Source organism: Pleurodeles waltl, chromosome 9 (assembly GCF_031143425.1).
Source record: "Pleurodeles waltl isolate 20211129_DDA chromosome 9, aPleWal1.hap1.20221129, whole genome shotgun sequence".
NCBI lineage: Eukaryota > Metazoa > Chordata > Amphibia > Caudata > Salamandridae > Pleurodeles > Pleurodeles waltl.
In genome coordinates, this window is record NC_090448.1 from 1,104,514,612 (window position 1) to 1,104,529,774 (window position 15,163).

At 42.8% G+C, this 15,163-nt stretch overlaps 1 protein-coding gene across 1 annotated transcript in view; it reads left to right on the forward strand.

The window, feature by feature from the left end:
- RAD51B (RAD51 paralog B) overlaps window positions 1-15,163 on the forward strand; it is a 259,728-nt gene that overhangs the window by 223,326 nt on the left and 21,239 nt on the right. The window contains exon 8 of the mRNA XM_069207689.1: window positions 6,945-7,093. Within this exon, the coding sequence (XP_069063790.1) occupies window positions 6,945-7,093 (149 nt within the window). The remainder of the gene's footprint in view (window positions 1-6,944; window positions 7,094-15,163) is intronic.

Here is a 15,163-nt window from a genome sequence, read left to right on the forward strand (position 1 = left end):
TTACGCTAGTACAGTACTTTGCGTAAATAAGAGTTTGCACGAAACATTTATTGCGAGCGCACAAAAAACGGTGTGAACGACCGTAATGCAAGCGGCTGCTTCTTGTGGTGTCTGTGCTATTTGTTTAGTGCCAAAGACGTCCTCATGGCCACAACAGACGTGCGGACACATTTCACACTAAATATAGCAGGAAGTGCGGTTTTTCATTTTGCATTATTTCACGTACGTTTGCGAAAGCAAAGCATCCCGAATTTCGCACACCATTGAAAAAAAGTGGTAAAACTTAGTGGTATGCTCTCAATATGATGCTTGCAGGAAGGATTAGAAACATTTTCGTATATATGTTTCTTTTTGACTGCTTTCGTCGATCATTGGTGAATGCATTTATTTTACTTTGTGGTTGTATTTCCATTGATGGCTAAGATGCTGTTTTTTTCATATCTTTGACACACATTTGAAGCAGCCCAGAAGCTTTCACGCTTCCATTCTGTTTCCTAAATGATACCCTAAGTTACGCTCAGAGGTCTTAAAATATTAAATGCGTTAAACCATTTTTCAATGAACAGATTTACAAAGTCTTCAATGGGAACTCCTTATTTCATTTATAATTTAATCATTAGAAGAAACTTTGCCAAATACAATGTTGACTTTAAATCCACCTCCGATTCCAAAATACTTTATATATTATGTTTGGATCAAAATTAACTAGGAATTTGTGCCGAGTCTGAGAGTTCAGAACACATTAGCTCAGTAACGGCCTGGGAGAGTTTCTCCCCATGTGGCCTCGTAACCAAATACGTTAATAAAACAATATCTGATGTCCAGGGTCGTAGCTACGGGGGAAAGGGGGCTAGCCCAGCCCCTATTTATTTTTGCCAACACCCCCTCTCTCTCCCCCCCCTCCCCCCCCCCCCCAAATGACCCAGACATCGAGCAGATCATTTATCTAACAATTGGCTTAGCTGTAGGTGCTGGAAATTTAGGTTCTGGAATTCCAGAAGGTAAATGCGCCATAAATAAATATGTCTTTCAAATGTGTCATTGCACTGGGTTCAAAGATAGAGGTCAAATGTCACACTGTCTTCTGACACATTGATGCTTATTGGTTTAACATGGAGATGCTCTTTACATTTCTTTCTCTGACTGCAAAGTGAGAGTAGATTTGTAAAGTAAACTATGGGACAATCTTGCTGAAGTACAGGGAGTGTGAAAGGAAAGCCTTTAGGATATGTGTTTTTTTCCTAATACACCACAAAATCTAAATACCTGTAAATGAATAATATCAGCACATTTTGTGTCATTCTGAAGTGCAATTGAAACAAAGATGAAAACAATATTATGACAAATCTCGGTGATGCCCAAATGATAAATATTGTTTTGCATTGTATTGCAGCTTTTATATAGTGCCACTACCCCTACATGTGGCACTGGAGTGCTTACTTACCTGGGCACCAAACTATGCCACTCAAGGTGTGTGGTTGGAACAATGTTGTCTTTGTTTTGTTATCCCACGTGGACAAATGTTTCCATGTTGTGCATGATGACCACTGAGGTGTGGTTATGTTATGGGACGCAGATCTTCTTCGTTATTCCAGGTCTGTTCATATGGTGATGGTTGTTTTTTTGGGTTCACACTGCTAGTGATGGAGAACCTTGTAGCACATGACAGCTTATGTGAATGTGAGAGGTGTAAGTTACAATTTGTGGCCGACTGCTGAGTGTTGTGGTATTAGTATTTGTGTGGGCCAGTAATGTAATATATGAAATTACATGCCTGTATAATACCCAGGCGAACCTTAGGTCATCTCTCCTCAACTTACCTTCCTTTCCAAATTAGTTGCTGGTTTGGTTGTTTCCAGTCTGTGGATTGTAAACTGAGGTTGTTTCTGAGAAATGACTGTCTTTCCAGGTTCTGCTGTTGGGATGTGAGATGGTGTAGTTGTCTAGGAATGGCCATGTTTTCAAATGTCTTCTGCCGTGTATATGCTCCTGGATGCTTAGAATGCTGGCTGGCAGTGAGTTCCAAAGTTTGTGGACTTGTATTAAGAAAGCAGTGCCTCCTACAGATTTCTTATGGTATGGTGGCATGTTAAGTGGTGCAAGTCTGGAGCATAGTGTCCTGTTTTGTTTGTATTGCTTGAGTGTAACCTGTAACTATAGTGGTCCTTTTCCTTAAGAGGCTCTGTGGGCAAAGAAAAGTGCCTTGAACATTTCTCCTCTGGCTACATGTAGACAGTGGAGTGATTGTAAGAATGAAGTCATGTGTTTTCTTGTGTGAAGGAGGAGAAGCAGTCTTTCAGCAGCATTTTGGATGAGCTTTACTTTGTGTATGATGAATGCGGGTGCCCCATGGTATAGGCTTTATACATAGTCCAGCTTGGAGACTGAGTGTGAGGATGACTTGCACTGTCTGCTGGTATCCAAGATATGGGAAGATGCAACGCAGTGTTTTCATTAATGTTGACGTTACGATGTGTTAAAAAGTGTAGCCCTGAATCCAAAGTTCCCCTAGGTTTCTGATATGTCTTTAATATTGTTAAAGAGTCTGCATGCCCCTTCGGCCATATGCAATTTTTCCCGCTGTCTGCAGGTTAGAAGCTCTATCTTCGCAGTGTTTAGCTTTAGATGGCTGTGTTTATGGTCCAAGTACAATCATTAAACAGTTGAGGTCTTCCAGGCCATCTATATTTTAAAAATATTTGGGTTTCATCTTCATAGTTATAACATGGAACGTTGAATGTTTTTATCAAGTTTGGTAAAGGGTTAGGTAGACAATGAATAATAAAAGGGATCTGATGGATCTCTGAGGAATGCCACGGTGTTGTATGTGAGGAGCTGATGTGCATGGTGGCACCAAAACTAGTTCATAGTCACAGCTGAGAAGCCAGGTATTCAATGAGCATTACCTGAACTCCCTTCTCACCTTTCACATATGTAATGTCAAACAGGAATTGTCTGTATGAAAACATTAATAACAGTTTAGACAACATACAAAGCTGAGAGTCACTTGACTTTACACAGTTCTACTTTAAATCACACCTAATTGATAGAATTTAAGGAGGGATTGTGGAAAGTTGATTGTGTATTAGTACGCACCTTAAAAAAAAAAATCCACATATTCCTTGACATAGAATCAAACGGTGTGCACCTGAATAAACCAGAATATCAGTGGCACCGAATATTGAGGCAGTTAGGTAAGAATAGATTTTTATACCTTACTCCATGTATATGTACTACATACATACAAGGTACATAGATGTTGAGTTAGGAATGGTAAATCTGTATTCCCTATGGGCACTTATTCTGCCCACGATATTTTGATGGTTGATATTTAGTAGTGCAAGCAATCACACCAATAATTAAAAAAAACACCAAAAAGCACTGTGTGCTTTAAAAACTATTCCTACAAGTGTTTGGGAAAGAATGCACCTATAGTGCACAGCTTTAATGTTTGGTCATAGCTGAGGGCCATGCCCTCCTACAAATATACTTCTGGCTCTGGGCTTGAATAATTGTACCTATATAAAGCATTCTCATGTGGAAGAGGCAAAAGAAAACCTCACTATGTGAAAGAAACATACTGCAAGACCTCCAGTCTCCCAGCCCCAAATTGTCTCCTTCGGGGCGCACAATCAGTAAATGTGTGAGCTAGTCATGAGTGGTCGCAGACCTGTAGTTATCACTCGCTTACAAAGGTCTGCATCACATTTGATATGCTTTGAGACTTACATCACGTTCTAATAGTTTGTATCCAGACCGAACATTTTGTGCAAGCTCCTGCTTGATATTCAAGGATCTGCAAATTCAATTAAAGATGGCCGTATTTCCCTTTACCAATTTTACTTTACTTGTGAACTGCTGCAATGCTTTCTAAAGCTATTTTGCACATGTGCGTAATGTTCTTGTTTTATTTCATATACTGATATTACAACCAATTACTTCTATGAAGATTCAAATATGGGAACCTCCTAGGTGCAGAGGAAAACTAAATACAGGTATCAAGCAAGAGGCAAACCTCTTTGGACTATACCTTTGCCAACATGAGAAAAACATCCTTTAGTACTCTTGCCACCAAAGGGGTTTCTCAACGGATATAGCAAGGCTTAATCATTGAAGAGGACTATTGATGCGCTTTCCTGGAATAAACCGATCCTAAAAATGAAGGAAGCCCCAACATGCAGATTTCATGTCAAACTTAGTACTTTTGAATTGACTGTCCATCAGACTGCGTACCATTGCATACCATTGGCATCAGTGCTTAAGGTCTACTGCAAACAAGCTTCCCATAAGCCATGCTCTATTTGTTTTAAGCAGTTGTGCATAGATGTCAAGGTGTACATAGTCATAACTCGACGATATCATAAGAATTAAATCTGCAAAATCTGCTTCTGCAAATCCTGAGATGGCTACCTAGTCTCAAGAATTACCTAAACTGTTAATGTGCTTTTGTGTCAGCAAGGGTCTCTGCCTCGTGCCTACTCGAAGATCCCTTTACCTTTGCAATAGCAGGCTTGTCCTTTTTTTTGGTTTCTGCTGTATGCGGTCAGTTTGTAAGTCATTCAAATGCAAGGGGAGGAGAGGCTAGAATATTAGGAAGGCCTTAAGAACATGAATGACTAGACCTTTCCTGACCAACTCCTGCTCTGCTTACACACCAATCACCTCAGCTGGCCCTAAATGTTTACTTCTACAGATCCCTTACAGAAAATGCTTGGCATCGCTAGTGATCTAAAACCCCTCGTTCCTACTGCCTCATTTTCACCTATATACAGAAAATTGATTTTGAAAATAGTCAGTCATATTATAGGGGGCGGTGGGAGAAATTTCAGAATAGAGCATGCATTTTTCTTCAAAGGGACTTGTTTGCTGCCAGGTGTTAACATCTGACCGCATAGCATTTAAAACATGTCCTCCTAACCTGAGATCTTGGAACCAAGCAGCATCAGCTCCTTTTCTGCGCAGATCTATTACATAACCAATTACTTATTATCCTTACTTTCCAGATACGATCTTTGACTGCATTGATTTGTAACCCATGTTTTGCCCCTGAGGTGTTATCCTACAGTGCCTGCCTAGATTGGTTACTGGGAACTGTATGCCTCATCTTCAACTATGGCATGACAGGAAGTTGTTGATTAATTCCAAGGTGCCCTTGTTTAACAGAGGCAGATGTTTGCAAGCAATGAGGTAAAGCACAACCGAAGCAAGGCATCAGACCACACCCTCCGAAAAGTGTGTTGTATCACCAGACCCATAAACGTCTCCAACTCTGGCCACTTATCTGGTCTGCCTAGAAATTCTGAAGGTTAGCAGGTCAAGAGCATGTGAAGCAAGGGGATCCCTCTTTGTAACAAAAAATGTTTTCTGTCATGCTATGTAATACTTTCTGATGGATTCTTCTAACCACAGATTCCTCACCTTTAGAATACCTCCAGGGGCCAGACTGGATCCTGCAGATGTTCAAGAATAGACGTTGTGCGCCAGTAGGTGGCATTGTGTAGCTTGGTGTGCACTCCACTCAGCCTCAGAAGAGACTGGAGCAGCATATAGGCACCATTCAAGCAGGCGGACATCAGTTCCAATCTTTCTGTGCCTTTGCGGATGCGGAAGTATCTCCCAATTTTTTTTCAATCGTCAGTGAGCATATTGTCATTAATCTTCTTTACCAGAGTGCAAGGGAACATGTCCCCTATTCAAATTATAGAATTTAAGCCTTGTAGAGACTGTCACAAACAAATGCCTGTGACACAGCTCTACAAGGTTTGCCTCTGGTGTTTGGGGTGAACCACAGCTCCAAATCTGGAAACAGTGTGCCCTGTTGCTTCCAAAGGAAATCCAGGGCAGCAAAGCTAGACTGTTGTCAGGAATCAGGCTATTGTTTTCTCAATAAGTCATAAGGTGAGAGAATGTGGTTATGGATTGAAAATTAGAGTGTGTACCAATCTTCCAGTAATTAATCCTTGGAGAACTGTATTCAACTGAAGGGTGTTGTCTACCAGTAAAAAATGGCCAGCATTTTGGTTAGACTATCAACTTCTCTTTTTGACTGAACTCTCGTGAGAACTCCCTTGCGTTGGTGTTAGCACGAGCTCTGTGCTGCGCACTTCAGTTTAGATTTTGAAGAGACTAGTGCCTTCCTGTTACCAGCTCTGGGGAGGTACTTAATAGTCCTTCGTCATTGGTTTGAGAGAGGGAGAGGCGTCTCCCTTCATTGAATCAACAGTAGCAGTTTACCAGCATTCCTGAAGAGGTAGAGTAGCATCTCTGGTCAGAAATATAGAGACAGGCTTTACCTCACCAGAGAGTATCTCCTCTTGCCTGAAGTGGGTGTTACTCTGAGACAAGTCACTCTGAGGTATGAGGGCACCCAGAAGAGAGTGTTATTAATTAATCTTCATCTCTACAATGAAGGCAGTAAGATTCTTCATGGAAATTCCAGGTAGGGGAGCTTCGTCTGTCCTTTTCCCTTTTGGAGTTTCCTTTGGGGATTTTTCTCCTTTCCTCTATTTTTCTTCCTCTGCCCCTTTTGTTCGCTGGCATATTCTGCATGAATATATACCAAGACTATGGAACCCAAAGTGCAAAGTGGCAAATGTGTTTTAAAACAGAACTAACAGGGTTTGCAGGATAACTCATTATTGCAGATATGAAGTTGCCATGCTAAGGAACAGTAGTTTTTATATTGAGTTCCAGTTCACCCTCTCACAGTTTCAAATGTATTGTAAAAGGGTAAGAACTATTGAGAAGTTAGTTCTGAAAAGACAACGTACTGTAAAGATTGACATAATATTCTACAGGAACAGTACATAGAAGAGAGGGTAATAATTCCCTGCTGTTAGGTATGTGATGTGTTTACATTTTCTGATTTGTATATCCTATAGGATGATAATGATAATTTAAAGAGTGTTGGCATTGAATGTTGTCTCCATATGTATGTTCATTAGGTACTCTCTTTTCATTGGGACAAAGGCTACTATACGGGGCGGTAATGAGAAACCAATGAGAGTAGCAGAGTCCAGTTTCGACAGCACCATAGCAGTACTGGAGTTGTCTCTTCTTTATCTCCTGTGGAGAAATAGGGTACCTGACAGCTGTACGTCACTGAGCACTGAAGGAAGTAACTTACGGGCCACTTCTGCATGAGTTAAGAACACTGGCCTGTTCCTGCTCTCGGGGGTGGTCCTGTGACAGGCTGTTGCCACATAACAAGTCTTTTGGTAACTCAAAGTCCAAAAAATACCAAACCATCTAGGCAGGCCTTGTCCTAGCTTCTCCACTCTCCATCTGAGAAGTCGGGAGGATGCGTAGACAACCCATGGTCCCGCTACAGGTCCCTAAGTGAGGAGCCAATTCAGCAGCTGATTCTGATGCACCCCAAATTTCCAGGTCTTTTGGCGGTGCCACACCAGATTGAGGCATTCTAGTGCATCTTCGGCACCTTATTTGGCTGCTTGCCTTCTGGCCCTTTAGGCCTGCAGTCAGGTTGCCATCATCCTTTCTGCCCTTAGTGCAGTGTGTGCCCACTGAACACCCTTTGGGTCAGGTCTGCCCCTAGGGCTGACTCATGCCCGGAACAATGATCCATGCCACTTCCTGCTTGTGTCGATGACAGCGCGGACACTGCTGACACTGGGGGAGGACATCGAGCCCATAGTTCTGTTTGACTCGGAGCCAAATTATTCTCAGCCATAGTTGAAGCCAAACTTGAGTTCAGTCTTTACGCGCATGGCTTACCTACAATATGACTCTGATAAAACAGTGCCTTTCACTATGGGTAACCCTCCAGAGCCAACCAGCTTTTGGTGATGATGGTGGGGACCAAGTCTTCTCACAATATGCTGAAAGTTTTTATGTGGACCTACAAAGAGGCCAGTGGGCTGGACACTTCACCTGATACAGGGCTGGTCCCCCTACCACCCCGCATCTTAGTCCTAGATCTAAAGGTGCCTTTCGTTGAGGTAAAAACCCACATTTTCATAAAAGTGTTACAAGCTGGACAATCGTCATCTGAACTCCTACTGCCATTCATCATAGCCCTGACCAATACCTTCATGGGTACTTGGATCAAACCCTGGTCTGGCTCACCTGTAAGCAGACAGGTGGCACTTCAGAACAGATCTACTACCAGTGACTCCGCCTTCCTAATTCAGCACCCTGCTTCTGAGTGCCTTGTATTACAGGAGTCCACTATCTGTGTTAACGCCCATTTTTATACCTCTACCATCCCGGACAGTCGAAAAAAATGAAATTTGGAAAAAGGATGATTTCTTTCACTAACCTCACCCTCAGGTCAGTCAACTTTAGCTTGTTTGCTAGGAAGGTTCTCCCATGCATTATGGCACTCTGTTACTGAGTTCTTACCAGCAGTCCTGGAGGAATTTCACACCACTTTAGCACAGACCAAGCAAGATGGTCAGTGTGTGGCCAAGTACATGGTCTGATCAGCCTTGGACATGATAGGCTGCATGGGCTGAATGGTTGGCACAAGCGTGGTGCTCTGTCTCCACATGTAAATAAAGGAAGCCATATGCTTTTTAGTGACGTTCAGCTATCACTCATGGATATGCCTTGTCACGGATCTCGCCTCTTTGGTAGAGAAGGACACAAAACTCTTGGTCTTTCCAAATCTGCAAAGCACTAACGCCAATAATTTCACCTCTTTTGAGACATTGCTAGGGGCTTCGCCTTCGAACAGCACCAAGGGCCATCTACCCAACAATGGGCACCTCTGTCCTTAAAGGGTCGCAAACTTCCCAGCCCCCTGTGGTAGCAGCCTCCAGGCTGCTTTGGTTTGTCCTTAGTGGCATACACCCACCCCATAGGAGGCAGAATCACTAATTTTCTCCATTGGTGGCAAGCTATAACATCTTAGAGGTGGGTCCTACAGATAGTCCAACAGAACTATCCCTTGCTGTTCATTTCCACCCAATCATCTGAATCACCTTCATCAGAGTGGCTTTCAGAGGACCATTTGTCTATTTTACGGCAAGAAGTCCAGACGTTTTTTTGTGAAAGGAACCATAGAGAGGGCCCTAGCTTTGAATTTTAGAACTGTCCATTATTGTCGTTATTTTTTAGTGCTGAAAAAGGGTGGAGGCCCTCACTCTACTTTACAACAATCACCCTTTGATTCTTTCTGCAGATAGACAAACTCAAAATGCTCACACTGGCCATGTTCTTTCTGCCCTTAGTCCAGAAGACTGAATGGTGGTGCTTGAACTGCAGGATGCCTGTTTCCATAGTGCGTCCTGCAATCCAATAGGTGTAGGTGGTACTGTGGGTCAAGGTGGGTCACAAACATTTTCAAGTTGCCATGCTCCCTTTTTGCCTCATCAGTTCCCCTCTAGTGTTTTTGACGGTGATGGTGGTGTTTGCAACATAACCTTAGTGCTCAGGGGTATCAGTGTTTCCCCCCCTACATTGAAGACTGGTGGATTAATAAGGGCTTGCCACAGTTGATTGCAAATTTCTTTAAATCGTTGGGGTTCACATTCAATGTGCCGAGGTGTCACACCTGATTCCTTCACAGAGATTAGCTTTCATTGGAGCCATCCTGAATTTGGTGCAATTTCTGGCCTTCCCTCCAGATCCTGAGTCGTGGACATTTGGGTGATGATTCTGATGTTTCAGCTTCAGTCCCGGGTCTCTGCGAGGATGGCTCTGAGGCTTCTTGGCCTACTGTCTCCTGTATCTTGCTTGCTGACCATGCTCAGGGAAATATTTGGGATTTGCAGTGGGTTCTGAAGTGTGTAGACCCAGCACCAGAGGAACCTGTGAGTCACCATCCAGGTTTTGGAGGAGACTGGAAAATATCTGCAGTGGAAGCGGCTTGACTGCAATTAGACCAGTGGCAGACCCCTCCCACAGCCCCACCTACAGCAGACTGTGGTGACAGATGCAGGAGTGCTGGGTTGGGGAAGGCATCTAGTATAGGTGGAGACCAGAGAACTTAGGTCTCCAGTGTAGACTTGCCTCCACGTCATCCTGTTTGCTTGGCGTTTGGAGTGTTCCTGTGCATCCATCAAGGGGAGGCTGTTTCAGGTCACCATGGACAACACCCCCGCCATGTGGTATTGCAACAAAAGCAGGGCAGGGTGGAGTCCTGAGCTCTGTGCTAAGAGGCCCCGCACCTCTCGGCCATGACTGAATCATCAGGGCATCTCCCTGATCATACACCATCTACTGTGTTCTTTAATGCCAGGGCAGACAAACTCAGACAACATGGCAAGTTCACCCAGAGGTGGCAAAGGACACTCACCCAAGAAGGTGCTCTCTGATGCATTACAACTAAAGTGAGACACAGCCCTCTTGTATGCTTTCCCAAAACTACCTCTTCTGCCCAGAGTTTGCAAGATGAACAAGAACTGCGCCCAAGTTATCTTAGTGGCTGTGGACTGCGTTAGGAGAGTGTGGTACTTGAAATGTCTTGGCATGAGCATCTGTTCCTTGATGAGGCTGCTGGTTCAGGAGGATCCTCTGTAGCAGCGACAGGGAAGATTCTTGCCTCCTTACGTGCCCAATCTACACCTCTTGCATGGAGATTGACTGGCAGCAGTTGACTAGATTCAGTCTACCTCTGAAAGGACTGGATGTTATCCTGGTGTCCAGGCATCCTTCTACAAAATCTGTTTACACCAGATGCTAGGACAAGTTTATGGCTTGAAATGATACCTGTAACATGGACCTGTTGCAAACTAAACTGTCAGATGTGTTACTGTTTGTCTTGTATTTAGCCCAACAGTGGACCCTTTTGGCCTTTTTGCATTTACAGGGCCAACCATCCTTGTTCAAATCACCTGATGTGATGTGGTATCTTGAAGGTTTGATCCACGTTTTCTCCTAAACCTTTTGTGATGCTAAATAATTTGGTCCTTACTTTCCTTAAATGTACTGTTTTTGATCCATTGCAAAACTGATCACTGTATCTGCTGATCCTAAAGGCAGTCTCATTGCTATAACCTCAGCTGATTGCATGAGTGATCTTCAAACTCTCTCAGCCCAGCTACCCTACACCACCTTTACGGAGAAACTGGTGCCAAGGACTAGAGCGACCTTTCTTCCAAAAGTTGTAACTTCCTTTCGCTTCAGGCAGTCATCACTCTTCCAGCATTCTTCGTCCCAACTCACTCTTCCAAAGAGGTGAAACTCCATTGTTTGGATGCCAGAAGATCATTCAGCATTTACATTGATCGTACCATAGACCACTGCATGGACGACAAGCTCTTTCTGAGGTTCTCTAGTGCAAAAAAAGGCAAAACTGTGCATAAACCAGACTTTGTCCAGATGGATAGTTCTCTGCATTAAGATCTGTCACGCAGTGGCCAAAAAGCATCCCTCAGAAGGGTTGAGGCCCCATTCCACTAGGGCAAAGAGGGCCCATTCCACTAGGGTCAAGACTGTTGCCACACGGAGTGCCAGTAATGGATATTTGTCAGGCTGAGATGTGGAAACTACGGGACACATTCGCAAAGCACTACTACCCTGACAGCCAGGTCTGATGGAAAGGGCATTTTGTCTGTTTGATCCAGCAGGAAGTTTTGGTCCGAGTGACTCCACAGGACTACAACCAGGAAGGTACTGCTTTGGTACTTATTGTAAAGGTGAGGAATCTGGGGTTAGAAGTATCCATCAGAATAACAAGTTATTTCATTTTTGTAATGCTCTTTCTGGGCTATAATCTATCTAACCGCAGATTACTTATCACCTCCCCATTCTATGGAATGGACTCTTTTCCATCTAAAATGGTACCAAATTCGAGATCTGCACACTGGCATGCATGAGCAATAAATTTAGACACAACATCTGAGGGCTATGTATAGAAAAGAACAGTTATCCACAAACTTAGTTGTGTGTGTGTATGTGTATATATATATATATATATATATATATATATATATATATATATATATACATAACCTACTGGTGGTCGCCAATAGGTAGTAACAGGAAGGACCATGTTTCCGCGGGGAAAGCATTTTTTGACGTGCCTATATCTTTGACGTCGTTTGACGAAGCTTCACTACATTTTCCAATAAAAGTATGCTGGTGATTTGTGCAGCACATGGAAAGTTTCAGGGTGATCCGTTAAACTGAGGCCGAGAAAAAGTAGGGGGCACAGGGAGCAAAAAAAAAGTGCTTTTCCCATGTTAATTCCCATAAGAGTTTTGAACATGACAACACCCTGGGCCGCTGTACGGCATTGGACCAAATTTGGCAAAAAGCTAGATTTTGTTCCGCAGATTGTGCTTTTTGTTATTTGGTGTAAATTTGTTCAGTAGTTTTCAAGATATTAAAGGGAAAAGAAGTTTGTATATCTAGGGCCGTGGATCTTTCACATTGAATTCACAATTATTGCGACAAATTTCCGAATACACATGCCAAGAGGAAAGCCATGATTGGCTGGCTGCAACTAAAGCAGGAAGTTTCGGCTACCATTTTAGGTAACCGGACACAATCCCCAGGGCTAAAACTTCAAATCAAAAGTGCTGTAAGGTGTCAGGGTAGAGGTACCCTGATCCCATGGGTGGAATATAGGGGGTCTTTGAGGGACCAATAATGTGTACAATACGTAGAAAAACAGGCTTTTTTCGCCACGCTCGATATTCGCAAATTTGATGCGACTGTCCAACCGGTGTAACATTACGAATTTGGGAATATCGTTGGGGTGGGATTCACAGACTCATTCAGACACTAATACATTCACTCAGACGCACTCGGAGACTCATGCAATCTCTCACACGTGTGCCACGGGGGGTGCGGGGTTAGGTGATTATAGGGTGTTGGCTACAAGGACTTTTCCACAGGCCAGTTCCTGCGCCACCCCACCCCTGCACACGACCCAAGGCCATGCGTGGCATAGTTACATTAATGTATAGTAATTCAAATTACTTTACGTTTAAAAAAAACAAAAAACAAAGGAAGTCACTGAAAAACCAAAGGTTACCCAGATGTTAGTGGTTACAGAGGTGTTATAGTTCGGAAATAGAATTTTTAAAAAAATAGGAATTCAGTTTAAAAAAAAACAAAGGTTACAGGGACGTTCAAGTTAGATTCTGAATTTAGTCACACACAACCATAAAAATTCAGCAATTATAGTTAAATATTTGAAGTAACTATAACTCCCACCCTCGCCAAGCACTGCTAATTACCTCACATATTACAGCACTCATGACAACTTCTATAACGTCACTAAAAATATAAATGAATCGTTAGCAGTCTAATTATTGAAGAAAAAAAACGTGCATGGATGGGGCGGGAGTTGCGTACCTTGGGGGTGAGAGTTATAGTTACTTGAAATAACTTCAACTAGAACAGCTGAATTTCTATGGTTTTATGCGAGCAAACTTCTTTGGTTTTTAAGTGAAAACAATATATATAATGTCTACAATGTGCATGGATAACAGTATATATGTATGTGTGTGTCTAATATATATGATTTTCTGGTTCCAGTCTATTCTAAAGGTGTAGAGATTTGGCTGCTTCGGGCCAGTACAGTTGACTATTCATTACTCATATCTGAGCCCAGTTCCCAATTTAGGCATGTGTTCCCTTTTTTTTCTCGCGTGACAGAGATGCTGTTCATACAGAGCGCCCTCACACAGGATCTCAGGCTGCATAGCAGAAGTGCTCCTCTCGTCCAACACTGATCAAAAAGTGAAAAGGGAATTTGTACCCCTCCTATTACGCCTATTAGAGAAGTAATTAATAATCTACACCGCTGTATTTCTGACTTTAACAATGTCATCTGCATAAAGAATCCAAGGTCTTTGCGCAGATGTAAAAATAAAGCAAACGTCAGAACATATGGATACAAGAAAATAAGCCACCTGGGGATAGACTATGGCAAATAGAACGTAATAGAGGGAGAACTGACATTAAGGTTAGGGAGAAGGTTAATCTTTAGTGAGTGTTGGGGCTGGGATGAAAGTTAGAACTAAGAGTAGCGCCAGTGATATTAGGTTTTAAGTGTGAATTAGTTTGCTACTGAGGAGCATAAGTGGCCTATTTTTCGACCGCCAAGTTCTGCATCGGGAGCCAATTGCAACGCGGCATGAGTCAGTGAGATTGCAGCTTTACATGTGTAGGAAGGTACGTCATTCACATTGAAAAAAAACTCTGGACAGCTTATGAGGCCCTGGGTGAACGTAGAGGCCACGTTGGGAAGCGGAATGGGCCGTTAGTGCCGCATTGCACTGTCTGAGTGCAGCGGCTTAAACAAGAGTAACCGACACACTTAACTTCCACTAATGCGCGCAGTACATTTTAGGGGAAAATTGGCTGGCAACTGTTGCATCAATATATTTGAACTTTTTCTCTGTTATTTTCAATGCGCATTCTAATTGGCGGTACATAGTCAGCTGCAACTTCCAGTGACTTTTTTTTTTTTTTGCACTGTGCATTACAGTATAAATTTGTACTTTGTTGGCAGTCATATTGGGAAAGAACACTGGATGAACATAATGATGCGTGTCTAATTGTGTTGCAAATGGATTATCAAGATTATCGTGTGATAATGCGAGCGAATGGGTAGAAAATGGAAATGAGTGTGAAGTAGTTTTCTGGTATGAAGACATAGCTGAAATTCAGGGGAATAGCCACGAGTTGATAGAAACTGTATGGATGGATGCAATGAAAAGGGATATGACAATACAAAAAGTTCGGAAGCACACTTCAAGTGGCTGGCCAAGGAAAGAGCAATTAAGAGGAGAGTGTAGCACTTTTTGGAAAATTAAGGAGGAACTTACAAAGGGCCAGGGGGTGTTATTGAGAGGTGATCAAATTGTTCCACCAGGTGGAGTATATGAGATGATTCCCAAACTCAACCATGATGGGCATGGAGGAATGTCTAGCACCAGAAGGCAAATCCAGCACATATTTTGGTGGCTAGGGATAGACACTATGGTGGACTGATGGGTCAGGAATAGTCGAGCTTGTGGAGAGAGTGATAAGGTGGCTAAACCTTTGATAGTACCGTTGACTAGAGTAGAACTACCTGATGAACCTTGGCATAAACTGCCAATAGCCTTAATGGGACTGTTTTCTACTTTGTCCTTCAAAGATAACTATGCCATTGTGTTAATTGACTACTGTTCAAAATGGCCAGAAGTGTGAATGGTAAGCAATGTGTCCATGGATGTGGTCATTGAATTCTTAGAACATGTTT